The sequence below is a fragment of the Drosophila sechellia genome, chromosome 2L (genome assembly GCF_004382195.2).
Source record: "Drosophila sechellia strain sech25 chromosome 2L, ASM438219v1, whole genome shotgun sequence".
Classification (NCBI taxonomy): Eukaryota; Metazoa; Arthropoda; class Insecta; order Diptera; family Drosophilidae; genus Drosophila; species Drosophila sechellia.
This window is the reverse complement of record NC_045949.1, coordinates 8,033,893-8,059,377: the sequence shown is the minus strand read 5'-3', so window position 1 is coordinate 8,059,377 and position 25,485 is coordinate 8,033,893. Positions and strand designations below refer to the sequence as shown.

General features: G+C 44.3%; 11 protein-coding genes across 16 annotated transcripts; 5 read left to right on the top strand and 6 right to left on the bottom strand.

Moving 5' to 3' along the window:
- Nucleotides 1-217: 217 nt before the first annotated feature.
- Nucleotides 218-1,227, bottom strand: LOC6611638 (cytidine deaminase). The gene is made up of 2 exons (XM_002036138.2): nucleotides 974-1,227; nucleotides 218-802 (listed from the first exon to the last, which is right to left on the bottom strand). Exons 1-2 carry the CDS (start codon nucleotides 1,041-1,043, stop codon nucleotides 360-362), a joined length of 513 nt encoding a protein of 170 aa, XP_002036174.1. The 5' UTR covers nucleotides 1,044-1,227; the 3' UTR covers nucleotides 218-359.
- Nucleotides 1,228-1,328: 101 nt separating this feature from the next.
- LOC6611637 (cytidine deaminase) lies at nucleotides 1,329-2,356 on the bottom strand. Its single transcript, XM_002036137.2, has 3 exons — nucleotides 2,192-2,356; nucleotides 1,945-2,137; nucleotides 1,329-1,689 (listed from the first exon to the last, which is right to left on the bottom strand). Exons 1-3 carry the CDS (start codon nucleotides 2,253-2,255, stop codon nucleotides 1,470-1,472), a joined length of 477 nt encoding a protein of 158 aa, XP_002036173.1. The 5' UTR covers nucleotides 2,256-2,356; the 3' UTR covers nucleotides 1,329-1,469.
- A 228-nt stretch (nucleotides 2,357-2,584) lies between these two features.
- LOC6611636 (transmembrane protein 222) lies at nucleotides 2,585-3,432 on the top strand. Its single transcript, XM_002036136.2, has 3 exons — nucleotides 2,585-2,601; nucleotides 2,669-2,703; nucleotides 2,778-3,432. Exon 3 carries the CDS (start codon nucleotides 2,815-2,817, stop codon nucleotides 3,349-3,351), a length of 537 nt encoding a protein of 178 aa, XP_002036172.2. The 5' UTR covers nucleotides 2,585-2,601; nucleotides 2,669-2,703; nucleotides 2,778-2,814; the 3' UTR covers nucleotides 3,352-3,432.
- Nucleotides 3,433-3,482: 50 nt separating this feature from the next.
- LOC6611635 (RNA polymerase II transcriptional coactivator) lies at nucleotides 3,483-4,120 on the bottom strand. Its single transcript, XM_002036135.2, has 2 exons — nucleotides 3,968-4,120; nucleotides 3,483-3,911 (listed from the first exon to the last, which is right to left on the bottom strand). The coding sequence occupies exons 1-2, from the start codon at nucleotides 4,022-4,024 to the stop codon at nucleotides 3,636-3,638; spliced, it is 333 nt and encodes a 110-aa protein (XP_002036171.1). The 5' UTR covers nucleotides 4,025-4,120; the 3' UTR covers nucleotides 3,483-3,635.
- Nucleotides 4,121-4,340: 220 nt separating this feature from the next.
- LOC6611634 (heterochromatin protein 1) lies at nucleotides 4,341-5,859 on the top strand. Its single transcript, XM_002036134.2, has 5 exons — nucleotides 4,341-4,475; nucleotides 4,574-4,705; nucleotides 4,769-4,885; nucleotides 4,968-5,088; nucleotides 5,380-5,859. Exons 2-5 carry the CDS (start codon nucleotides 4,592-4,594, stop codon nucleotides 5,646-5,648), a joined length of 621 nt encoding a protein of 206 aa, XP_002036170.1. The 5' UTR covers nucleotides 4,341-4,475; nucleotides 4,574-4,591; the 3' UTR covers nucleotides 5,649-5,859.
- Nucleotides 5,860-6,161: 302 nt separating this feature from the next.
- Nucleotides 6,162-10,360, bottom strand: LOC6611633 (tripartite motif-containing protein 45). 2 transcript variants are annotated; one of them, XM_002036133.2, is made up of 5 exons: nucleotides 8,022-10,360; nucleotides 7,716-7,964; nucleotides 7,095-7,653; nucleotides 6,893-7,041; nucleotides 6,162-6,840 (listed from the first exon to the last, which is right to left on the bottom strand). In XM_002036133.2, exons 1-5 carry the CDS (start codon nucleotides 9,210-9,212, stop codon nucleotides 6,223-6,225), a joined length of 2,766 nt encoding a protein of 921 aa, XP_002036169.1. In that variant the 5' UTR covers nucleotides 9,213-10,360; the 3' UTR covers nucleotides 6,162-6,222. The 2 variants fall into 2 exon arrangements, with proteins under 2 accessions (XP_002036169.1, XP_032580165.1); XM_032724274.1 differs by having other exon boundaries at nucleotides 6,162-6,789.
- Nucleotides 10,361-10,374: 14 nt separating this feature from the next.
- Nucleotides 10,375-15,068, top strand: LOC6611632 (sodium-coupled monocarboxylate transporter 1). The gene is made up of 10 exons (XM_002036132.2): nucleotides 10,375-10,806; nucleotides 11,874-11,983; nucleotides 12,041-12,196; nucleotides 12,265-12,424; nucleotides 12,976-13,041; nucleotides 13,100-13,151; nucleotides 13,210-13,277; nucleotides 13,333-13,746; nucleotides 13,800-14,491; nucleotides 14,548-15,068. Exons 1-10 carry the CDS (start codon nucleotides 10,798-10,800, stop codon nucleotides 14,621-14,623), a joined length of 1,803 nt encoding a protein of 600 aa, XP_002036168.1. The 5' UTR covers nucleotides 10,375-10,797; the 3' UTR covers nucleotides 14,624-15,068.
- On the bottom strand, nucleotides 14,880-16,560 carry LOC6611631 (metallophosphoesterase 1 homolog). Of its 2 annotated transcripts, XM_032724308.1 has the most exons (4): nucleotides 16,065-16,560; nucleotides 15,499-16,003; nucleotides 15,252-15,430; nucleotides 14,880-15,186 (listed from the first exon to the last, which is right to left on the bottom strand). In XM_032724308.1, the coding sequence occupies exons 1-4, from the start codon at nucleotides 16,481-16,483 to the stop codon at nucleotides 15,177-15,179; spliced, it is 1,113 nt and encodes a 370-aa protein (XP_032580199.1). In that variant the 5' UTR covers nucleotides 16,484-16,560; the 3' UTR covers nucleotides 14,880-15,176. The 2 variants fall into 2 exon arrangements, with proteins under 2 accessions (XP_032580199.1, XP_002036167.1); XM_002036131.2 differs by having other exon boundaries at nucleotides 14,880-15,430; nucleotides 16,065-16,559.
- A 319-nt stretch (nucleotides 16,561-16,879) lies between these two features.
- On the bottom strand, nucleotides 16,880-18,490 carry LOC6611630 (chitinase domain-containing protein 1). The gene is made up of 5 exons (XM_002036130.2): nucleotides 18,134-18,490; nucleotides 17,881-18,070; nucleotides 17,620-17,823; nucleotides 17,154-17,553; nucleotides 16,880-17,089 (listed from the first exon to the last, which is right to left on the bottom strand). Exons 1-5 carry the CDS (start codon nucleotides 18,404-18,406, stop codon nucleotides 16,948-16,950), a joined length of 1,209 nt encoding a protein of 402 aa, XP_002036166.1. The 5' UTR covers nucleotides 18,407-18,490; the 3' UTR covers nucleotides 16,880-16,947.
- Nucleotides 18,491-18,778: 288 nt separating this feature from the next.
- LOC6611629 (probable phosphorylase b kinase regulatory subunit beta) lies at nucleotides 18,779-24,778 on the top strand. Of its 4 annotated transcripts, XM_032727503.1 has the most exons (12): nucleotides 18,779-18,887; nucleotides 18,948-19,099; nucleotides 19,294-19,646; nucleotides 19,707-20,054; nucleotides 20,114-20,662; nucleotides 21,153-21,179; nucleotides 21,620-21,634; nucleotides 22,476-22,580; nucleotides 22,645-23,217; nucleotides 23,280-23,896; nucleotides 23,951-24,223; nucleotides 24,300-24,778. In XM_032727503.1, the coding sequence occupies exons 1-12, from the start codon at nucleotides 18,868-18,870 to the stop codon at nucleotides 24,589-24,591; spliced, it is 3,324 nt and encodes a 1,107-aa protein (XP_032583394.1). In that variant the 5' UTR covers nucleotides 18,779-18,867; the 3' UTR covers nucleotides 24,592-24,778. The 4 variants fall into 4 exon arrangements, with proteins under 4 accessions (XP_032583394.1, XP_032583396.1, XP_032583395.1 ...); XM_032727505.1 differs by lacking the exon at nucleotides 21,153-21,179; XM_032727504.1 differs by lacking the exon at nucleotides 21,620-21,634.
- A 116-nt stretch (nucleotides 24,779-24,894) lies between these two features.
- On the top strand, nucleotides 24,895-25,435 carry LOC6611628. The gene has a single exon (XM_002036128.2). It carries the CDS (start codon nucleotides 24,989-24,991, stop codon nucleotides 25,346-25,348), a length of 360 nt encoding a protein of 119 aa, XP_002036164.1. The 5' UTR covers nucleotides 24,895-24,988; the 3' UTR covers nucleotides 25,349-25,435.
- Nucleotides 25,436-25,485: the final 50 nt, after the last annotated feature.

Genomic DNA, 25,485 nt, shown 5'->3' with positions numbered 1-25,485 from the left:
GGCTTTCCCTACAATGCATTCAACACCATAACATAGCGTTACCAGTTGTCAATCCAAAATTGATATCTATAATTTATAACCTAAAATTAATTTGATATAATGCATTTAATCAAAAGCTGTTAATCACCGCTTTCTAGAATATTTCACAGTCTTAATCTTTCCGTCATTTATATCCCCATTTCCTATTCGTTGATCGAAAAAAAACCTTAAACGCTGCTAAGTAGTGTAATTTTCTTTATTGCAAGTGATTAGATTAAAATTATATTGATTAGACGATTCACCCGAGGCAGTAAGGGGTCGAGGAACAACCCTGAACTAGCTCCCTTCTGCCTCTTTTCGGTTCTTGCTTGCAATGGGCGTTACTTTCGATAGGTGTGAAAACTGCTCGGCAACAGATTAAAGATTGAGGTGCACAGGACGGGATCGTCACTCTGCAAAAGCTCCTGCTTTTCAGCAATCCTCGCATCGATCGCCTGGGCCACATAGATGGGTATATCCGCGTTGGCAAACTCGCGTATAAACTGACGACAAACGCCGCAAGGAGTGGTGAATACATCAGGTTCGTAGGCCAAAACAGCACCTGCGGAAAATTCGGTGGCTCCTTCGCTCACGGCCTTAGCAATCGCCGTTCTCTCGGCACAAGAGCACGGCGTAAAGGCGGCGTTTTCCACATTGCAGCCAGCGAAGATCTGTCCATCGACCTTGGCCCGAAAAGCTGCCCCCACTTTGAAGCCACTATATGGAACGTATGCCCGCTGACGCACTTGGAAGGCCGCAGTCAGAAGTTCTTGAATCGACGGATCTGGAAGTCGAAACAATGCACGCCACGCACAAGAATTAAACTTAGATTTTGTCAATGAGAGTAGTAATTTTTAACATAATTATTTTTAATATCATAAAAAGAACTTTGAAAAATTGACAGTCGTAAATATTTAAGGATTGCTCTATGATCAATCCCCAGCAGGAATCTTACCCAGACTGCCGAAGGTCGCAACCTCCTCATTCTTTTCCGGACGTGCGAAATTTTTTGTCAGATGTGTCATTATAGTTCAATTCTTTTGGTCAATGGAGGCACGCCTATTTTCTTAAATTTTGAATTATTTTTAGCAAGTTTAGTGCGTGGCTCTTTCTCCTTTGAAAGTCCGCTGGCAAATGGACGGTTTGTGGTGACGGCGACGCGCGAAGTTGGCTATGCTGATAGCACTCTCCGCCGTGTGGTGGTGACAAAAATAAACATTTGGCCAATTCGGAGAGCGCGAGAGAGAACCAGGTATCAGCCTGATAAGCAACGATCGCGATCGCAGAGAGCAGTGAAAAACACAAACAGATGCAGTAGCTTGTATAAGCTATTCAATCAACAAATAACGAGGGGTGGGTTTACAGAACATTACAAACGGGATGTCACATAAAGTATTGCACATGGATTGCACCCTGTCCGACTGGGCTGGTCTGGGTTGGGCCCTTCTTTCCTATTTTCCGTTGGCGAAGCTGAAGCCGTTGGGCAGCAGTTGGAGAACGCTGGTGCAGAGCACCCTCAATGGAAGATTGGTCGGCTTAGCGGCGTACAGGGCGATGTCCTTGCCGTTGACGAACTCCGAAAGGAACTGCCGGCAGACGCCACAGGGCGTGGTGAAGCCATTATCCTGCTGGGCCACCACTGCACAAGCCACAAAGTCGCGTTTGCCTTCACTGTAAAAATGTTTTATTTTAGTATGTTATTGGAGAGGATATTAAGGTATGTAAGAATTTAAGTAAAAGTGTTGTCAGCGACTACGAAGCTTGGAAATAACAAATAAATAAATAAAATAACAAATCATTACAGATTAGCTGTCAAGGGTTATCCAAGATAAGCTTTACTGTGACTAACGCTTTACTTTCAGTATTTCATATATACTTAGATCTCAAGCCATGCATATGTGACCCAGAGAATATTGACCCACTGACCTGATGGCCTTGACGGCTGCAGTGCGCTCTGCACAAATGCAGGTGGCATACGCCCCGTTTTCGATGTTGCAACCAGAGTATATGGTGCCATCGCTGGTCCTCAAGGCGGCTCCTACGGCAAAGTTACTGTACGGACAATAAGCCTGTTTCCTGGCTTCAGTGGCTGCCAGGATGAGCTCCTGAATCGAATGATCTGCAGAAAGGACCACAAATTAGAGTGTCGTGGCAGTGTTTCCCGACTTCGTACCCAGGCTCTGGAACTCCCGTACATTGAGATCGTCTCTGGCACCATTGATAAACACCTGTGTCATGGCCAAGCGATTGTTAATGAATATTTCGCAATAGAAGTAGCAGCTCAGCCAACAAACAGCACCAGTTCTCACTTCCAACGCAATGGCAACTACTGCAACAGCTGTTCGCTGCAGGGGCGTACACAGAAGTAAAGTTTATGGGGCCCTAACATTGCTGTTCCACAAATGCAGAAACATATTTCGAAATACATACCTAAATAAAATAAGCATTTGTCAGCTTTTCGGAGTTAAAAATTTCGTGTGACTAAGTATCTACGGGTTCTGGATCCCCTTTTCAGACGCCACTGCCATACAGCATTGCTTTCCAACACTGCAACTCTCTATGTGAATAAATGCTCAGGTAGATGTAAGTGTACTGCGGACTGCTTTATTTTCTCCTTATCGTACAATTAAAGCCCAATTCGAATTATTAGCGACTGGTTTCGTGGGCATTACGACCGGAAATACCGTGAGTGACTGTTCTTGTGGCTTCCCCGCACAAATATCAACCTAATACAGTGTAATAATGTCGACAAACCCAAGTCCGCAGCGGCAACAGTCCGAGGACGTTCAGATCTCGATGGCCAGTTCTGGAGGAGGAGTCGGCAGTGACGTTCCGGACAGACTGCCTCCGATCAGCGTAAAGGACCAGCGCTTCCCCTGCTGCATCGTTTGGACTCCAATTCCGGTTCTCACCTGGCTGTTGCCCATGATCGGACATATGGGTATTTGCACTTCGTCCGGTGTGATTCGTGACTTCGCCGGCCCCTACTTCGTATCAGAGGACAACATGGCGTTTGGAAGACCCACTCGGTACTTAAGGTTGCACCCCAAGCACATAGTGGGCGGCAATTACGCCTGGGACGAGGCGGTCTCCAAAGCATCTGTGCTCTACGGCACCCGCACCCACAATATCTTCTGTGACAACTGCCACTCGCATGTGGCCACGGCACTCATCAACATGCGCTACTACGACAGCACCGCATGGAACATGATTATCCTCAGCATGTGGCTCTTTGTCTGCGGCCGCTACGTCGGAATAGGGGGTTTTATTAAGACCTGGCTGCCATTTGCCATTCTCCTGTCCATCTTCACAATTCTGGGCATCTATTTTTAATATCTATATCTATATCAAATGCTATCAATGTACAAATCTATGTATGTATGACGTCCAATAAAGGATTCATTAATTTATGTATATGTGTGCTTTTTGTAGTCCCACCACATAGGAGATAAGGAAAATACCTATTAGGCAATTAAGTTGGTCATTCATTAATGCTTCAACAACTGTGAAAATATAGATTTTCAATTTCTAGTGTTTAAGATAACGTTTATGCAGTGAATATGTCTATAGTTAGTACATATGGCTACGACTTAGTTTGGCATGTGGATGAACTTTAATTAATTCTCGATCGCGCGGGTGACTTCTTCAGCCACTTCAAGGAGTTTCTTCCATTGAATTAAAGATAGGGAAATGCCCTTCTTGCCGGGAAGAATTTTGCCGCCCTTATCGTAGAACTCTCGAATGTCCACCGATTTGCGTCCGCGGAACTCGTTGATTCGCACCTGGCGAAGACCTTCCAGGGTCCAAGTGGTAGCACCATTTTCGCCCGAATCATTGGGATCTGACTTTGGAGCATCCGATTCCTTCGCCTTCTTGCTTGCCGGCTTGATTCGCTGAAAGAGGTTTTAACTTGTTATACCTAGCTTTGGGGTATTTCTACTGAACCTACATCATCTGGACCGCTATCACTATCTGAAGACGAATCCTTCTTCTTTGTTTTGGGCATTTTATAGAATTTCCGTAAAACAGAAGGAACAAAACGCAAATTGTCAAAAAATTCGTGAATATTCGCGCAACATATGCAGTGCTGTGAAACGCGTCGATAATAGTTGTGGTACAACGGATTCCTTCGATACATCGACTTATTACAAAATCTTTAAAATCAGTTATTGGCGATCAGTTAGCTAAAAATTATAGTTACGTTGTAAAATTACCTTTTTTTTTAGTGGCCAATGTTTTTCTAAACTTAAGATAAAATTAATACGATGTGCAAATCTATCGATAAATTACAACTGGCAGCCCACGCGTACTTTCGTACACTGTTCGACCGGCGTCACTTTAGAACGCGCATTTTTTTGCAGATTTTTCATTTTGTGAAAAGTCTCCTGGCGACAACACACAGGCTTAAAAAAACCAATTTCACTGTGTTCATAAAGTGTAGATCTTATTTATTCTAGGTGAGCCGTGAAAATAGAGTCAACTAATAATCGTACTTGAAATTGTGTGTGTGTGCGGTTGTGCTAATTCTTTCCTTATTTTTTTTTGTCGTGTGCAGTATTATAATAAAAAGAAAATGGGCAAAAAGATCGACAACCCTGAGAGCTCGGCAAAGGCTTCCGATGCCGAGGAGGAGGAGGAGGAGTACGCCGTGGAGAAGATCATCGACAGGCGTGTGCGCAAGGGAAAGGTTAGTTTTCCGAACCAGACGTCCCATAATTTTTGGTCCTAAAGCGCCATTTTCCACCTGCAGGTGGAGTACTATCTGAAATGGAAGGGCTATCCCGAAACTGAGAACACGTGGGAGCCGGAGAACAATCTCGACTGCCAGGATCTTATCCAGCAGTACGAGGCAAGCCGCAAGGACGAGGTGAGTTCAGTACAGTGCGATGCCAAGTACAGTTGTGATTGCTGGGATTTCCATTCCGTTACATTCTCGTTTTGGTCCGTAGGAGAAGTCAGCGGCCTCAAAGAAGGATCGACCCAGCAGCAGCGCCAAGACCAAGGAAACTCCAGGACGCGCCAGCACTTCGGCGTCCACAGCAAGCAAGCGAAAGTCCGAAGAACCAACAGGTAAGAACGCCACCTATTCGGGAAAACATTCCTAGTTTACGGAGTAAGCTAGGGAATTGAGTGTACCTACAAATATTTTCTGTACACTAACTTTTCATTTTGCCGCGCAAATTAGTAAACCAATAGTCATCGCCTACAGTATCCATTGGCATTTAATTGCCCTTGTCGACAAAACTGTAGTCACTTATCTCAAATTTCGTCCTGCGCAAGGAAAAGTTGGTCTAACTTTTGGCAATAAAAAATACCAAAACGCACTGTATTAATTACTTTTTTGTTATTTTATTTATTTAGCGCCCGCTGCCAATAAATCAAAACGTACCACAGATGCGGAACAGGACACTATTCCCGTTTCAGGATCTACCGGATTCGATCGCGGCCTGGAAGCCGAAAAGATCTTGGGTGCCTCCGACAATAATGGCCGCCTGACATTCCTCATTCAGTTCAAAGGCGTGGACCAAGCAGAAATGGTGCCCTCCTCTGTGGCCAATGAAAAAATCCCACGAATGGTAATCCACTTCTACGAAGAGCGCCTATCCTGGTACTCTGATAATGAGGATTAAACAGTTGGAGCATCGAAAGAGCGAATAAGAAAGCTTATACATTTAACGAAAAATTACCTACTTAGAATTATAGCTCCTTGCAGGCGCTTTCAAAACCACCCAACTATTCTGGAAGCATCGGACTTATTTCCATTAATGCCCATCGTCAGTGTGTGTATTTATAATAATTATTTTCAATAAATAAACAAAACCCTTGTTCTGCCGGAGCCTATACAGGTAACTTTTATTAGCCACTTTTTGGTCAACGGTCAGGATCTGACGCGCATATGCTGACCATATGGGTAATAAGGAGAATTTAATTGGTAATTCCAGAGGACGAAACACATTAGTAAGGACTAGATGTTGTAACAATGGCAATCTGGGATTATTGTGTCCACATTGTAAAAGGACTTCCGGGTCTGTTGGAACGTTTTATTATATTCGCTGGAATGTATGTATTTTGTAGGTAGAAAAACAATTATTTTGAAGTATCTTTGTTGTCTATCTGTGCGCGGGCGTATAAACTACAAGATCTTTAAAATTTCACAAGATGAACATTTATTCGTTTTAAAGCCGTACATCTTTATCAATGAACTTACGAATTAAGCAGTTTGTTGGCCACATTGCATTCCGAGTTCTCAAGGACATTACCGCAGCAGGACCAGTGACGTCTCCCTGGATGTCCAGCATGCCCATGACCGCAGCCACTATATCCAGGCATGCGACCCTCACACGAGCACATCACGTTCCGGTTGCCCTTTCCGGAACAGAAGGAGCAGCAGTGGTAGATGCCCGTATGTGGACGAACCTGTCGCGCCTGAAAAGTGAAAGGACCTCCCTTGATGGGCCGGTCGTTAATGTTGATCGTGAGAATCAACGTGCCCTGGGCATCCGGAGTAAAGGAGATGTTGTAGGTGCCATCACGATTGTCCGACACCTCCACGGGTAGAAACTTGGAACTGGAGTCCTTATACTTCAGCATGCAGTTGATCTCCAGGCCACCGTGGCAGAGGGAGACCCCGTCGGCATCTCTAGAGTGAAGCAGAAGATCCGCTTTTTTGTGGAGGCGAAGCTGGGAAAATCCCTCCCACTCCAGGGTGCATAGACCAGGCTCCACTACCTGCATGGTGATGATGCCATATAGGGGGATATCGCGCTGGTCCTTTGTCGACGGAGCACGGATTTTTGGAAGGAAGTGAAGCGAGTCGGATATCTGGGTAAAATGGCTTACTTTATACAATAAAACAAAAAATGCGGTAAACTACCTTGGGATCCACAGGCGGCTTAAATTGCTGACAGTACTCCAAACGCCTTAGAAGTATAGTCACATAACTCAGAATCTCCACATCAGCACCAATCTCGCACAGCTCTTGGCTAAATCTAACCGCATCCATGGCCTGGTGAGTGCGTTTCTCTACGGGACTACGTCAGATAACCAGAGCTTTAACCAAATGGAAAATGTCTTACCCAAATCAAGTTGCTGCTTGAGCACGACCTCCACTTTGGACTCTCTGGCTCTGCTGATTTGCTGGAGCAGAGTCTTGCGATGTGCTGCCAGGGCCTCCATGTACTGCTGCATGTACCGCTCCACTTGAGTCTGGATGTCGTCACACCTGTCGTTGATTCCACGTGCTATGGCATTCAACCTCTCGATGGAGTGCTCCGCATATTGACAAAGGGGACGAGTTTGCTCCGTAGCTTCTTTGAGTAGCTTACCCTGATGTCCAATTGCCCGGGATATGGTCTCATGTCGATGACCTTTATGAAGGAGCACCAAACAGTCGGTGCAGGCCAGCTGACGGCAGTTTGTGCAGAATGCCTTCAGCTCAAAGTTGGTATGGATTCCGCATCGTAGCACTAGTTTGCTACTATCTCCCAAGCCCATCTGCTGTTGCTTTTGCTTCCTGGCGCGTCTAAGCTCCAGGATGCTTCTCATCCGATGGCTAGCGGTGCTCCTTTGCCTTTCGTGTGCCTCCTTGCACAAGGTGCAGAGGTTTAAAGTGCAGCTAATGCAGTGGTAGGTGGCCTGGAAAAGATTATACGCTTTTAGACAGCCTTCAAATCACTTAATGACTTCGTCCCCCTTACGCTGATCTCCTCTGTGCAAAGAGAACACCAGACCCTGGAGATTACATCCTCCCCAGCCTGTAGTCGCAAGACCTCTATGCGTCTCACTAGCAAGTAGTTCTGTGGAAGCTGACGTACTCCACCTAACGGAAGATCCGTGGGATAGTTACAGGTATGACACCGGATGCAGCGGGTGGATACCTCGCTCGCAAAGCTTCCGGTGAATCGGGTGCCGATGGAACTGGTCGATCGCTTTCCTTCACTCTTGGACTGTTCGAATAAATCGGGTTTTATTGGATATAATCTCGTTGTATCTTGCTATCTTACCCTGATCACTAGGCGATCCATGGACTTCTTTCTTCTCAAAGTAAAACTGGAACCTCGCTGCCTGGCGGGTGATACTGTCGCAGTAAGTTCCGCACTAGATCCACCCATCTCCGATCTAAGGCTGTAGTTCGACGGCTCCTCACTGCGAGCTTGATCCTGTTCCCACAAAGATTCGTCCTTAAAGTTCTCGCTGACCAGACATTGGAGACAAAAGGAATGCAAGCAGTGCAGTGTTCTGGGATCAGTGTAAACATCCAGGCAGATGCTGCACTTGAGATCATCTCTGAAGATTACGGTGCTCTCGGGAGGGGTACTCGGCCTCAAAGTAATGCTGGGTGATGGTGACACGGGGAGAGAGATTGCGGAAGATCGTGAGGGACTCCTGGTCAGTGGTGAGGGTGCATCGAAGATCTCTGGTCTTGGAGTCAGTGCAAGCAAAAGTTGAGGTGGCATCTGCACCTGGGGTAGAGTAGTGTCTGGAGTTGGAGGAGATACTCTCAGCTCCGGAGAAGCCTTCAAGCTGAGTAGCCTCTTGGGATGCAGTTGTTCCTTTGCTTTTATGGGCTGTGCCACCGTAGCATTACTGGCCTGGCTGCTGCTACTACTTTGTACGGAAACGGAGGAGGCACCGCTAAGTATGTTATCCAATAGGGATTCAGGGGACGTAGAGCTACCTCCTCCAGCCAAGCTGCTAGTGGGCTCACTGCCACTGTCCCTATCCTGCACACCGAGTTCGACATTGGATAGCCCTGTACCTGATGACCCTGCACCCTGGGCAATATTCGACAAGCCCAACGTCCTTGACCTTCGGATGGAGCTCTTTGGTGCCAAGCCCGGTAGCTTTGGCACTGAAGGGAGATGTATTTTCGAAGTCACTTCGCTCTTTGGGGCAATGGTGAAGCTAAAAAGCTGTGGTGCTGATTTGCGACGCACTGCGTCTGGTAAGGGAGCAGTCTGTAGATTATTTTGCGAAGTCTGCGAGTTTTTTCGTAGGGAAATTTTGGCAGAACTCAACTTTATCTTGAGTTTCCCTAAGGATGCACTGGGTGGCACAACTGGAGGAGGAGGTGGGCTCGGGACAACCACTTCCAGATCCCCTCGGATGCGTTCGTAATCCGTTAACTGGCCGTTCTTGTTACCGTTACTCGTTTTTCGCTTGAAAGCGATTTTCGAGCGATTTTCCTTGCTCATGCTTCCAGATTATGCAATCCTGCAGCTCGGACTACGGATTCGTAGCAATCTGGAGCACTACCGCGTGTTCCCGTTGCATTTGGGACTGAAACTGAGACTGGGTCTCGGACTTGGTTGCTGCCTAATCCAATTACATTCCTCATTGGAAACACACGGCGCAGTGCGAGTGCGAATGGTGGCAAAAGTCTGACACTGACAATTGTGCAATTATCTGTTGTGGTTGCTCATTCTAAATAGTTCTTTCATGGCAACCTGTCACTTGCTATTGATTGACTTTCTGATTTTGGGAGAAGATCCATCGGAATAACCAAAGGAACGTTTCAACTTCCCCCTAAACCCATGAAGTGAAACTCTAGATGGACTCGATGTCGGTAGTGAATCAATTATTTGTGGGTAAATAAAAGTCTTTTTAATTTACCACCAAAAGGGAGTGTTCAAATTACTTTTATTTCTAAATGGGGCAATGGAAAACTTAGGTGTGTAGTTTACTACACATTACTCGAGCAATTGATATGAAACCAATAAGGAATACTCTGGCATATAAATTAAAAGAATGCATAATAATTTCAATATCACATAAATGTAATATTTACACTAACTATGTTGTCTTTAAGGTATTCGTATAATAGTGTTTTAAAAACAGCGGATAACAACACTTGTGTATTTTTTCATCTGAATGCAACTCCCTGCTCCAAACTTCCGTTGATAGCTCCATTAGCTCCATTAGCTGATCGAATGGTCAAGTAACCGCTTACATTGACATAATACATTGAGGTTTACAAAAGCAACGGAAGCTTTCTCTCCCATCTACTCTCGCCAAAACCCTCACACATTTACAACGCTCGCTCTTACTCTCTCTATACGAAATGGGAAGATAAATGGGTGGGAGAGGGAGCTTTTCGAGCGCAGTATTAAGGGGTATATTACTTTCATGGGACAGATAATACCTTTTATCCAGAAAATATCAGGTGTATTCCCAATACCTGAGAGTCATTTATAGGCATCCTGTTCCGTTTTTCCTATATTAAATATTAAGTAATGGGTATACTTTGGTCGGTACTCTCCATTCTAGCTGTCCCACTTGTTTTTGTCGAGCAGCTGGCCCAGTGGCTTTTATTTTCGACCCGCTCGCAGACATCAGTTGCAGTTCGGAAGCGGAATCGGTTGATGTTGTTACTCCGATTCGGACGTGGAATATTTCGCTTTTGTACACTCGTATTTTCGACTTCAAAGAATCGGGCAAATCGGGCGCACAGAACAAACCTGAAAAACTTTCCCTTGCGTTTCTGAGTTTTGATTTAATGTGTTGTGCTCGGTTCCATGTGATTAACTTTGTACGTTTATAGAACCCTTTTTTAAAAACCAATGGAAAAACACGGAATCCGTTGAACCTTTGTGCCACAAGAAAATTTTCATTACGTTTCGCGGAATTTGTTGGTAGTTTGCTCTTTCTGGCCGTTTATCGTGCGTTGCTTTGCTGTTGATTTCCGTGAGGGACGCGCACTTTTCCATTCACCTCCGCTGCTCCAGTTCTGGAAACCACCCCCACCGTTGTAAAGCCTAGCGTTTGCCGGTCCCCAACAATATGGAAGCGGTACGTATTTCGCACCTTTCGCCGGTTCCAAGCATTCAGAGCTATTTAGGAACTTTCGAGCGGGGGACCCGGCATCTGGGTTACAAAGTCCAAGTCCAGGGCGATAATGCTGCTGCTGCTCGAGATATTGCGTAAAAGGTTGAAGTCTCTTCTCTGAGATTCGATCGGCTCCGATTGATCATCCAGTCAATGAACCTGAATCGCCGACGAAAAATTACTAATTTATGCTAAACACCGTCTGCATCATTAGCTATGAACTAAGAAAGTAAAAGTAAATTGGGAGTATTAAAAAAAACATATTTTGCTAATAACAAAAGATTCATAATCTAGAAAACCAAAGCTGGATAATGTCAAAGTCTCCAGAACGAGTTATTTTGCCAAATATTCCTTTGATAATAATGCGAATACATATTAATAAAATGTTTTGTAATTTTGAAGCGATTGCTAAAAATGTTTGTAAATAATACATGGCGAAATGGGTTAAAGTCTCTGGCCCATCGAGATTGGCCAGACTGCTTTGATTTGATATTTGATGAATAATAAGCAGGCACCTGCTGATAAGACCTGGATCCCATAACTCCACATGGAGAATTGTAGTTGTAGGGACTAAAGTCCCACTTTTAATAATATGATTAAGCTATGACATTTTCGACTAGCGAAACAAACTGTTTAAAAGCAGATAAAAATGTACTGTGGGGTAATACATAAATAAACAAAGCGAGATAATTGTTATTTGCATGGATTTGCTAACTTTCTATACCTAGCTTTTGAGAAAATCTCTTACCGTACACAGTTGGTACTTTAATAGCTAGAGTCATTTCATTTTATGACCCATTTAAGACCAACTACAGCAATTACAAGTATATGGCCAAAATCCCAGACGTGCGATGATTATACGAATTCGGAGTTCATTTCGCACACTTGTTCTTACAAAAAAAAACAAATTAAGTTTCTGAACTTCAAAAACCACCTGATAGAGATTGTCACTGCCAAGGAGAATCACAACACACTTTAAACTAAATCATATAAAGATCATAAACTGACCCGAAATGTACTCTTCTCCTTAGGTGGCAAAGAAGGGCATGGAGGACTACAGATTTGGCAGTGTGGACATTGCCGTTTTCCTGGGCATGATCGTATTATCCACCAGCACGGGCATCTATTTCGGGTGCATCAAGTGAGTGACCTTTAAACAAATCCTCGGAATATTGCCAAACAATTGTTGTAATTAAAGGAAGAGCAAGGTGAAGCTCGAGGAGGCGGAACCCACTCTGCCGACGACCACGCCAGAAAGGCGGAAACACGATTTCGGATCGGAGAAGATGAGCGAGTATCTGCTCGGGTCACGCAATCTGAAAGTTTTCCCCGTTGCCATGAGCCTGATAGCCAGGTAGAGTTGGCAATGCGATACCGTCCCCCCCAAACATGCCTGTATAATCTGTTCCCTTTTATTTCCAGCTATATATCGGGCGTTACCATACTGGGCACTACCTCTGAAATCTACAATTATGGCACGCAATATTGGTTTATAGCCATCGCAATAGTGCTCCAAGGCATCGCCGTCTCCTACGTCTATATACCAGTGTTCTCGGCTCTTCAAGTAGGCTCTTCCTATGAGGTACGATACTCGTAAATTCTATAAACTGATTTATTCATTTACAATGGGTCAATAAGCTTATGGTAACAGTATAATAGCTTAAACTTTTAATTGGGTTTAAACTGAAATATTCATTTAGATATAACTAGCTCCTCAACAGCAAAATACTCACCATTTCTTTCAATGACGAGTTGATTAAAATAAAAGATAGACAAGTTCGTCTGTAGTGGTTGTTGATAAGAATGACAAACTTTCTAAGATGTTTCCGTCTTCCCCCTTTCACTCCGTCACTTTTGTCCAATCAATGAACGGCGGACGTAGTGAACACTTTAATTAACTGGGAATCGGAGACCACCCTCCTCCTCAAGTGGAATTTCTTGGACTTTGCGCTCGCCCACTTGTTGCGACTTTTTTCTGGGTTCCAGCGGTTCGATATGATTAATTGCAATGTGGTTTTGCTGCCACTTGACAATTGTGTCGAGCAATTAGTTTTCGTTTTCGGTTTTTATGACGTTGGTTTTCGAATCCTAAACGCAAGTCATTTAAATTATGAAATATAATATTGCTTTCAGTACTTGGAGATGCGCTTTCATTCGGTCGTACGAAGTATTGCATCCTTTATGTTTATTCTGGATGAGGTAAGTCAAAGCTCAAGTTTGAACTACAATGTTATATTAATTGTCGATCCAATTCTAGATTCTGTTTCTGCCTTTCATTGTGTATGTACCAGCTATAGCTCTGAATCAGGGTAAGCTGCATTTGTTAATTGTTTGAAACACACCTTTAATCTTTCGGCAATCTTCCAGTATCGGGCATTAATCTCCATGTGATTGCAGTGGTGATTGTGGTCGTGTGTGTTTTCTACACGTTTGTCGTAAGCTTAGATAATTTAATACCTATGGATTTATACTAATTGCGTATATTTCCAGGGAGGAATCAAAGCAGTGGTCCACACAGATGCTTGGCAGGTGCTGGTCATGTTCCTTTCCGTTCTGGCTGTCGCTATTTTGGCCACTGTCTATGCAAATGGCTTGAATGTCATTTTCGATGATGCTGCCAAAGGTGGCCGATTGATCTTTAACAATACAAACCCATCGCCCTATGTACGGCACACTGTTTGGAGCGTTCTGATCGGGGGATTCTCCTACTGGACCTCATTCAATGCCGTCAACCAGACCATGGTCCAGCGATACATGTCCCTTCCATCGCTCAAGAAGGCTCGCGCTTCCATGGCCATTTTTACAATTGGCGTGGCTGCCTTCGTCTCTGTTTGTTGTTATGTGGGACTGCTAATTTATGAGATGTACAAAGATTGTGATCCTCTGAGTGCGGGACTAATTACGGTCAGTAAATAGTGAATTGTTTTTGCACTTTACTCACTTCTATATCTTTGCAGCACGACGATCAGCTACTGCCGCTCTTTGTCGTCCAGAGTGTGGGTCACATCTATGGTATGTCTGGTTTGTTTATAGCTGGAATATTTGGAGCTGCCTTGAGCTCCCTGTCTGTGGTTCTAAATTCAACGTCCTTGGTAATCCTGGAGGATATAGTTCGCGGCTGCTTCAAGATGCAACCAAGTGAAAGAGCCTCTACCATTCTGGTCAAGTCCACGGTTATAGTTCTTGGCTTGGTGGCCCTCTCACTGGTGTTTGTCCTGGAACAACTGAGTGGAATCCTGAGCATTTGCACTTCAATGACGGCCATCGCAGCTGGAACAACTTTTGGTCTATTTACGTTGGGAATGCTCGTTCCCTGGGCCAATACTGTAGGCACTGCTGTGGGCGGAATTGCAAGTGCTCTGCTCGCCGGGTGGATATCTTTTGGCACGCAGTTTACCATCGCAGCTGGCGAATTGAATTCCCAAAAGCTTCCCGTATCCGTGGACGGATGCGTGGGCAATGTAACGCTTCGGGAAAATATATGGGTAGATGAGGAGCAAGTTTTTCCACTGTACCGACTGTCCTACCACTGGATAAATCCCATTGGTGTGGCCACAGTCATAGTGGTAGGTGCACTAGTCTCGCTTGTGACCAAACCCACAAATATGAAAACACTAGATCCGGATCTAATATCACCAGTGATTCACAGGTAATTTTTGTAACCATATGTTTAACCTCTGGTATTAAATCTATGCTTTCTCTTAGGTTCCTTCCAAAAGAATGCTTCAGTGGTCGCAATCTCCATGCGCAGGCGCACAAAAACCTCTTAAACGTATCCTAAAATAGACGAACCAGAACTTCCTGTGCCAAACTAAATGGAATTGATCGAGAAATCGTGGTCCTATACCTGTGGCATTGAATTCCACACCCTGTTTTGTTAGCATAGTTTGTAGTAGTAGTTGCTTTGTGGTAGTTACCTTATAGATAGCCTAGTCTAGTACAATGTGATCCAGATATTGGAAGACACAAACCGAAGTACAGGAACCTATGAATCTGCATCTCAGAATACAGAGTGCACAATTAACGTAATATAGTAATTGTATTATAATATAGCTTTATTTAATTGTTCTGTTTGTATCCGTTATTTACTTTCCAGCCTTTGTTCAAGCATTATTTTTTTTGGCATTTTCGATTTGTAGTCAGAAGACTGTGTCTCATTATGTATTCCGTTTGACTTTACAAGCATAATGTCTGTGATAAATTCAATAAATAGATCATACATACTATCCGAATTTTGTACACCTAGAATATAGTTAAGCGATTGCAAAGCAGCAGAATTGATATGACCTCTGTCTGGATCTGGATCTGGGATCTGAGTCTGGAATCTGGCGTATCTAGTCTAAACTAAGCCCCAATCAGGCGTAAATCACAAAAGAGGATGTGCCTTGTATAGGCATGCTTATACATACTAATTAACCTTCCGATGATCTACAGCCGATGACTGCCTTCTTCTTTGGATGCACTTTCGTAGCTGGAACCCGATAACAATTAGACAAAGGATGCCAGCACTTAGATAGCTATTGTAGACAAACTGCTGTGGCAGCATTTTGCACTTGGAAACCACATAGTCATCGGGGGTTATAGTGGCCTAAAAGTTATAGCATTTTAGTACAAGTTCGAAGGGCTAACAATCGTAAGAGCAAATATAATACCCACCAGCATAAAGCTGGGATTAACTTTGTTTCGCCAGCTGAACGAGGCCACCGTGTACTCATCGATGCCCAGCCGATTTACACTGTGACAGAAGTGATGTGAATGGCCGGCGAATGCCAGCCTTGGCTTAAGCAGCTCTCCCAGCATATCCGTGGCATCCTTGGAGAGCACATGAAACCGCTCTCGGAACGCCTCGATGTACGGAGCATCGTGGTCCTCGCACATGGTATCCGAAATGCGGTAGGTGGGGAAGTGCTGCAATAGAATCGGCTGGCTGTACGGGTGCCGCCTGGTGCGGGCGCACTCCGCCTCTAGCGGATACTTCATGCAGTGCAAAGTCCGCGAAATGTTCTTCAACTGATCTTCGGCCTGGGTGCAAAACATGCAACCATCACCTTCCATAGCCATCGAATTTATCACCACAAAATGAATTTGCTTAATGGTGTACAAATTGACCGAGGAGTTGTTCAGATAGCTCTCAAAACGCGACATAAAGAAGGGATGCATTCTGGAAAGCACACAAGAGCGCGGTTTTATAAATATTATAGTTCTGTCTCTTATTGACTTACTTGTAATGGAAGCCCACGTCATGATTTCCCGCGAGACTGATGAGCGGAATTCCCGGTGGTAGGTGGAACATCTTTAGGTAGCGCCACACATATTCCTGGAACTGCTTGTCGCTGACCATGTCGCCCTCATCGAACAAATCGCCCAGGACGAAGACCACGTCGGGCTGGAACAGACGCGATGCCGCCTGAAAGGCCCGCGTCATGTGCCACTCCCGGTAGAGCTTGTCCAGCCAGTGACCACGATGCGGTCCTAGCAGATGCGGATCCGCTAGAATCATTGCTCTAAGCGGATCGTCCACATACTTCTTTCGCTTTATCTCCGGCCACTTGCACTTTTGCAGCACCACAAAGTCCGCCACATACTCGCAGAAGATCAGGGCGCACAGCACGATCACAAAGCAGGCGTAAAGAAAGCGCATTTCAGGATTTCCCACCGGCTAAAAAAATAATAACAAATTTATTCTAGAGCTGAAAAACCATCAGCGATAGTATCGTTTTAAACGGATGAACGGCTCGATATAAATTTAAAATATTCGATAAGTTAAACAGTGCTGTCAAGCGGCTGTCGGTGGACAAACAAATTGGCGCCTATTTCAAAGTGGGTTAGTAAAACTGTAGTGGATAAATTTAATTCAGTATACAATTAATTTGTTGCTAAGCAAGCAACTACATTTCGAAAAATAATTATTTTGAGTTGCTACATGTTGAGCAGTAAAACGTTTGAAGCTATGTTTGCAGAAGGACACATAGGTGGCGATACAAACATTTTTCTTTTTTTTTTTTAGTAAGTTACACAGTTTGATTGGTAAGAAGCATTATGGCTAATATATAATATCCTTTATTTGGAATAGGTATTGTGCATTGCATGCTGCTTACAGGCTAACTAAAAGAGATCGTAAAAATAGTTTAGGCCTTGGCCTAGTTCCCAGATTGAAATGCCAGTGCCCAGTTCCTGGGCGAGCTTTATTCGCTCGTTTATGGAATAGAGAGTGGGATAGAAGACAATGTGGCGACCGTCATCGTTTCTGAAAGTAATGATATTCAACATCTTCACCTTACACTCTGCACACGCTGCAGTAGAAAACTCACTTGATTTCAAAGAAATTTTCCACATCCCGCTCATCGAAAGTTAGGTGCTTCTTCACATGCCTGACAAGATCCAAGTACTGGGAGAAGGTGATGGGTCCGCCTCCATCGGGCGTGTAATCATTCCCGTACATATTCAGTCCCAACAGAATTTTAGCCCGCTTAGCCGTCATATCAGCGCAACCCTCTGGAACTATTGTCTCCACAGCCTTACGGACGAAATATAATGGTGCATTTGCTCCAGGACGCTGCACGCTAGAGAAGTCGTAAGTCATCAGAGAGAAGGCGTATATGTGCTTGAACAGCTTGTCCATGTGCTTTTCTCCAAAAAGGTGGCCCGTTTCCTTGCGAAATGGAGGAATGACCAAAATGAGACGCAGCTGTTGCTTTTGTAGTTCTTTGGCTAAGTGACGTAAAAGAAATTTAAAATATTAGTGATAATCAAAGGGTTACAAACCATTAAACCTACCCATTTGCAAAACCAGTGTGTACAGAATTTTATCATCTATGCGTCCAGCTAGCTGGGACCACACCTCCAGGACGAGTCCATCGAAGCCATTATCCTTGCAGCACTTGATCAGCACGTCGTTGACTTTTTTCCTCTCCTGGGCGTCGCTAAGCAAGAGCTTAATGTCCCGATCAGTGAAGTGATCGAATATAAAACGGGGAAACACTGAAATCCAAGGAACGTGAGTTTATACTAATGCTAGCGGGAATCAATTCCCAATACCTTTAACCGTTCGCTGATTGTGCACCTGTTTACCCTTTCTCTGGACATCGGTCAGCCAACCCGCATCGATGTCATGGGTTCCGGCTACGGCATAACGATCTCCCTGCTTCACAATCTGCAGCCAAACCGGCGAGATAATGTCGAACTTCTTGGCAAAGATCTTGGCCACATCATAGCCATGCGAGTTCCACTACAAGCAAAGTAAACAATAGATTACACATGCACAAAATGTGAGAGTATGTCCTATGCTTACTGGAGTCACATAGCCCAAGGTGGTGCCATTGAAGCGTCGCAGTCCCGTCTCCTTGAAGTACCCGCGATGATTGCTCACGATATCCTTGGCCAGGGGCTCGGGACTAACCAATCCCAGATCGAAAACATCTTGGTCTTGCGGACCGCCACGCAGAGCAGTCTCCTTGGTCTTGCTCTTCGATTTGTGGCTGTCCGGGGCGAGGGTACCGCGAACAGAGGTCAGCAGGAGAAGCAGGAGAGCGAGGCGGAGCAGGAGCGCATCAGGCGCACGCATTTTGACAGAAGGACAATCAGGACCACAGCATAAATCGCACAAAAACAAATCGCATACAAAAAAAAAGCCGGCAGCAAAGTGACCATAGCGTACACTAAACGGCAAACGGCATCTGAGAGTCTAAATGGTCACCCTAAATTGGTAATTAACAGTGCGCTTCTAAAATTATTACTATAACTTGATTTAACATTAGATTTGATATATAAGCTTAAAATTATATCACCGAATTATTTGAACTTCAAACCGAAAACAGAACATAATTTGTTTTTTAATTAAACCTTTCCGTTTTAAATCACCCGCTCTGATTTTAACGATTGGTCTACAACAATCGATTTTAGCTTACAGCATTGCCAGATCGCAATGAAAAGCTGCTCAGCTGTTAGAAGCGTTTGACTTTTTCTTGACTTTGATACATTTTCTTAAGCGCAATTGCAATATAATTTGCAATTGTTGAAGAAACAATGCGCGATGTGCCGAAATCGTAAGTATTGAAGCATAGAAAATAATCCCAGATTAATGGAGAGGATATTTCAACTTCCAGTCTCGGTCTCTCGGTCACAACTCCAGGCGGCAGTTCGGGTGCTCCGGACAGTGGACGCCACAACAGCTTGGAGGAAATCAATCTGGACCAGTTCCTGAAGACGTCTAACTACGAGGACACGGTGAAGCAGCTAGACATCTACTATGGCATCGGTAAGGATTTATATAACCTTGGAGTCGTCTTTGGGGCGGCCAATTAAGCACCAATTGACGGCGTCTATTAATAAGCATCGCACATCGCGAAATGTCGACGCCCCACACTTGATTGTAAACAGAATCGTTTGTTTATTTGTATAGCCAATTAAGAGGCGATAGCCGGGTGAATCTAACACTTTCTCTTCCCTCAGTCAAGCGTCAATTGCTGCGCTACCAGAGTCCCATCACCGGTTTGTTTCCGGTGATGAGCACCGACCAGTTGGTGGGATCCGTGCGGGACAGTGTGTATTGCGCATCCGCCGTGTGGAGCTTGTACCAGGCGTACAGAAGGATCGACGATGACCGCGGAAAGTCCTACGAACTGGGCCAGAGCACTGTGAAGTGCATGCGAGGCATTCTGGAGTGCTGGGTCAAGCAGGCATCGCGGGTGGAGCTCTTTAAGCAGCGCCAGTCCAATCAGCACGCACTTCACAGCAAGTTCCAGCTGCACACCGGAGAGAAGATCTATCCGGATGAGTTTTACAATCACCTGCAGATCGATTGCGTGAGTTCTAGGGGATTTCTTATCGAAGAGTTTTGAAATGCTTTGAATCTCCTCCTCTAGGTTTCACTCTATCTGTTGTTCCTCGTCCAGATGATAACCTCTGGCCTGCAGATCATTTACACCCACGACGAGGTGGCCTTTGTCCAGAATCTAGTGTACTATGTGGAGCGCGCCTATCGTACGCCCGACTTTGGCATGTGGGAGCGGGGCTCTAAATATAACAATGGCACCCCGGAGATCCATGCCTCCTCCATTGGCATGGCCAAGTCCGCCTTGGAGGCCATTAACGGATGCAATCTGTTCGGCGAGAAAGGAGCTTCATGGAGTGTTGTCTATGTGGACATTGATGCCCACAACCGGAATCGCAGTATTTTCGAAACCATGCTGCCCAGGGAATCAAGTTCAAAGGTTGTGCATAAATGCGTTATTTGTAGTTTGCATCATTTAATTTAAGTTTGTACTTTTAGGGAGTTGATGCGTCACTGCTGCTCACACTTTCCTTCCCAGCCTTTGCCTCGCATGAAGATCGCCTGGTGGAGCAGACCAAACAAAATGTTGTAAATCGTTTGCGCTGCAAAATGGGATTCAAGCGCTTCACCCGTGATGGATTCCTTAGCAAAAACGAGGACAAATCACGACGCTATTATCACTCTGGCGAGCTAAAGGAATTCGAAGGCCTGGAGTGTGAATGGCCGCTCTTTTTCATAGCCATGATTATCGATGGTGTGTTCAAGAATAACAATGAACAAATTGAAGAGTTCCAAAACGATCTGAGGCGCTGTTTGCGTACTGATGTCAATGGAGATCCCGTGGTGACAATGTACTATGCGCCGGATGGAGATGGCTCCTACATGCGTGCTCCATCGCAATCGCTGTTCCTGTGGGGACAGTCATTCTTTATCATAGCCCAGCTGCTGACCGCAGGACTCCTACACATCAATGAATTGGATCCAATCCGCCGCTACTTACCAAGCTATAATCGGCCCAGAAGGGCTGGTCGTTATTCGGCTTTCCAGGTGAGTTGGAATCGGGATTCTGGCAGGACAAGAAGCGCTATGAAGTGTTTTCTTAAATTGTGAACCAATGGCAAAGCATTGTGGATCCGAAAAGGTTAAATCGTTCTATCTGAAAGATGACAGAAGTAACGAAGTTACGATTTCTCCTTTTGCCATTGGAAAGACATTTCATAGCGTCGGTTTAAAAGGGTTCCTACTTGCCTATCTGGGAGTTTCCGCTTCTGCCGCCGCTGCCGCTGATGAGTTTTGTGTGTCTGCCGTGTGTGTCTGCGTTCGATCTCAATTGGAATACTTTACACATAAGTTGTTTTTTGCCTAAGTACATTAGATGGGTTTAGTTTATAATTGGCTCTTGATACTTAATTCTATCTACATCTATTCATTCTCTACTACCAACCACTACCAAATGCTACTGCTACCACACGTCTATATATCCAAAATGATCAAAATCAAATCCCAAATTGTATTATAATTGATTTCGTAAAAACAGGGCAAAGCTATTGACGAAAAACACAAAGTAAGTAGATGCCCTGCTGTACCAACATATTTTATTGATTTCTAAATTCAAAATTATCTAAAACCTAAATTATGCGTATGTGTACAAACTAAATTTTGCTTTTTAGACCACAGACACATTAGCACAAAAGATCACCACCTAGTTTACATTGTGGCTATTCATGTTCGGCAAGACACACTGATCGAAAATATATAACTATGACACACTTTACGATCAAATCAAATCACACACACCTACACTATAGAAATGATTATTTGCCTATTTTCAGTATGAATTATTACTTCTGTATTACCGTTTTATTTGTATATAGTGAACAAATTCTTTTTGGTATCTAAATCAAAAGTTTTCTTCTACTCTTTTCGGTTTCTTTTCCTCCTTATATACCTATCAATATACTGCATATTTTGTTTAAAAAATGAACATAAACACACGCTCTATAGGCTAAACCGGGCACTGTAAGTAATTGTCACCAGACTTTGGGTTTATTTACGTAGCTTGCAGTTCCTAATTTATGTAATTAACTCAATGACAGCATAAGCTTGATTTGGCTTGATGTTTTAAAAAGGTGCTAACACTGGGAATTCGGATTACAATGTTCTAAACAACGATCACGCCTTTCAAAGTGCAATGCATTCTTAATTTTAAATGATTTTTGGGGCAGCGATTACAAATAAAATGCCAAGAGACAGCAGCTTTGCTTGAGCCCATAGAAAATGTTAACAACTAATTAACTGCCATTGCTAAATATCCATATGCTCCTTTACTAAAAATTCCGCATTGTGCATAAAGAAACCACGCATACCTATAATATTGGATGACAAAAAGGTAATTTTTGGGTTGAAATTTTTGTTTTTGAGAGAGGCTCTTAATTTTGATAAGGAACTCTAATCGGCAAAGATATATCAATTGGAAATATCCTAATAAACTCGATTATCTATTCAAATTAGTACTTGATCACGTATGATACATTTTTCCAAATTCAATTCCAAATTTACTAATTGGGGTTTCAAAGTGTAAGATATTATAAATTTCTAATACTTGTTTGGCATGTTAATATCCTCAAACTGTTACTTAAACTCTCCCAAATCCCGCACTTTTACCCCTCTGCTAGTATTCCCCTGATCCTTTACTCAATTTATGTTTACCTTTGTGTGTTTTTGCATTTTGGTATCTGGCTAGTCCAAATTTTCTTGTCATGTGATTAAAACCCAAGACTATTGAATTGGCCTCATGCATCCTAACATATGATATTGTTAGAAAATGCATCTTCTAATAATACCTTGGTAATCCTTACAGGGCACAGCCACTGATCTTGTGGTGCAGATTGTCCTGATTGCCGAGTCCATGCGACTGCAGGCTATGATGGCCACCTATGGCATCCAAACACAAACCCCACACGAGGTAAATCGAGTCGCAGATTGCTCATTTTCAAAGTACTAATTTCTTTTTTTTTTTATTAAATTAGGTGGAACCTGTGCAAATCTGGAGCTCGACAGAGCTCATTAAAGTATATCAACATCTCGGAGTTAACAACAAGGTTGGCCTGTCCGGTCGTCCATCCAGACCGGTGGGTTCTTTGGGCACCAGCAAGGTGTATCGCATCTGCGGCATGACAGTCCTCTGCTACCCACTAATCTTTGAGGTCTCCGACTTTTATCTCTACCGAGACATGGCTCTACTAATTGATGACATCAAGACAGAGCTACAGTTTGTGGGCAAGTACTGGCGGCTATCGGGCAGACCTACAGTTTGTCTGCTTATTCGGGAGGAGCACATGCGTGATCCGCAATTCAAGGAGATGCTTGACCTGCTGGCCATGCTAAAAAAGGGCTACTGCGATGGCATGAAAGTTCGCATCGGTCGACTACAGAATCTGATTAGCAGCTCGTGCATCGAGCATCTTGACTTTATGAACCAAAGTGATCTGACCGACAACGAGAATGCGTTCTCGCAGATAAACCATGAGTACATTGGCTACCAATCGCTAACAGATGTGCCCAAAGCTCTGACATATGTGGAGGAAAAGATTTCGGTTGCGGTAAGTATGCTAGTTGGAACCATATTTAAGATCAATCATTTACGTATTTATACATTTTTCAGCACTTCGATACCAAACCCACGCCGGATATCATCAACGCACTACGTAGCACGGATTCCATTTACTGTTTGTGCCAATTGTGGGGTATAATTCTCAATCGCGAGGGTCCTCATTTCGAGGTAAACGGTCTGAACGTAAACACGGCCTTGACGCAGCTATACCACCGCGCTGGTTCCTTGCGCTACTGGCGTGCCGTGCGCTACTGCTCTTCTCTTCTTCACCACATTGTGGACTCCATTAGTCCATTTATCACCACTGTGTTGGTGAATGGCAAGGAGCTCACAGTGGGCATCATTGGCCAGAAGGAGACGGTTTTCGACAAGCCCATGACGCCGGCGGAGATTCAAAATGTCATGTACACGAGTGTCCAACCCTACGACGTCATCCAGGCGGTGTTGCAGCAGGAAGTGGTTCTGTATTGTGGCCGTTTAATAGCCACCAATCCATCCATGTTCCGTGGCATATTAAAAATTCGCATTGGCTGGGTGCTGGAGGCCATGCGAATCTACTTACAAATCTCAGGACAACAGAGCATTGATGTGGACAATCTTTCGCCCTTCCAAGTCCGCATACTTCTTCAGAAAGTTTTAACCGTCAGCGAATGGGCTGTAGAAGAAAAGTAAGTAATACAATTATATGTTCTTGGGGCAATATTTAAATATATTTTTATTAGGCTCACTACCCTACAACGTCGTCAACTGGAGGGATGCTTGTGCCGTGTGCCAAAACATTTTTATAACAAAATCTGGGAAATCCTTCAGCGAACCCCTCAAGGCATTCTGACCCAGGGTCATCATTTGCCAGCCACGCCCACACTAACCAACATGAGCCGCGGCGAGTTGACCTTCAATCTGCTGGTCGAGGAAACACTGATTTGCATTGACCGCCCGGAAAGGCGTCAGATAACCGTGGAGCTTTTGTGCATTGTGGCCACCATTCTTAATCGGTAAAAAATACATAATTAGTCAGGATGTTTGAATTTGATTTGATCCATCAAATGATTATCTTTTGTTTTTTTTTAGTAACCCCGAGCTCCACTTTAAGCAAGCTCTAGACTTGGACGGCATCTTGGCGGAAGCGTTCGCAATGTACTGCAAGGACAATAACATACATCATCAACCCAAAGCAGAGCATGAGCAGACCAAAAATGAGGATCTCAAGACTTTCTATTCGTTGCCATATTCCGAGACTACGGGCTATTTGGCTCGCGCCGCGGTCAACAAGGTTTTGCAGGGTGGCATCTTCTCCACCACTGAAGAGGATGTTCAGCTCGATGGCGATCGTTTGCACGACGACAACTGTAAGGTATCCTAAGCCGAGGAAATCCGGATCTAGATTATGTATATAGCACAGTTTGACATATCTTCGTTGCACTGACCCACCATTAGCTCGAATGTTGTAGCTATTTTATTCTGTTATTCTTATTTAACTTGTCTCTCTGTGTGTCCCTCGCCGTTCGCCTAGTTCTAAATTAAATGTTATGTATATTTTGTTGCAATAATCGAAGGTGTTACATGGCCGAGTGTTTGATTAGTTAATAGGTCAATAACACTGGGGGTGGAAACCCGAGCAACTGAGCCCTAACCTCGCTTAAGGCAAGCCGTATTGATTTTCTTATGTCACTTATGTCTTGTCCATGGCTATAAAAGCTCTTCGCCGATTCCTCACTCGGTTTACTTGACCAGCAGTCGTCGCACTTGAATACCACATCATGCGCGCTCCAGAGTGGATGAGCAATGAAATGGCGCGCCTCACATCAAGGCTCGAGCGCTACAAGCCAACGGGCAGTGGATACAACCGCATCCAGTCGATTCGACTGTCCAAAAGCGTCACCCAAATGCTGAACAATCCAATGCCTCCGGCACCAGCCGCTGCCACCGCCAGATCGCAGCCAGAAAGCACCTTCACAACGCCGCGACGGCGCGGTGTCCTCAGTCGCACTCAATCGGAGTGGGAGGAGGTGTATCCTGTCGTCCAGTTCAATCGCCAAGGGAGCAGCGAGAGCAACATGAGTGAGGATAACGAGCTGCGGTTCACCCACTATAGAAACTGTGCCACGCGTATTCCCTGAGTGGATATACCATCTTTAATCTTTTTTGATAATCTATAAATTTATATCAGAATTAAGTGAAAACAATAAAACAACAAATACTCCATACTACTCAGTTTTTGATTGGCATAGTTTTTTCACGATTAAAACACATTCAA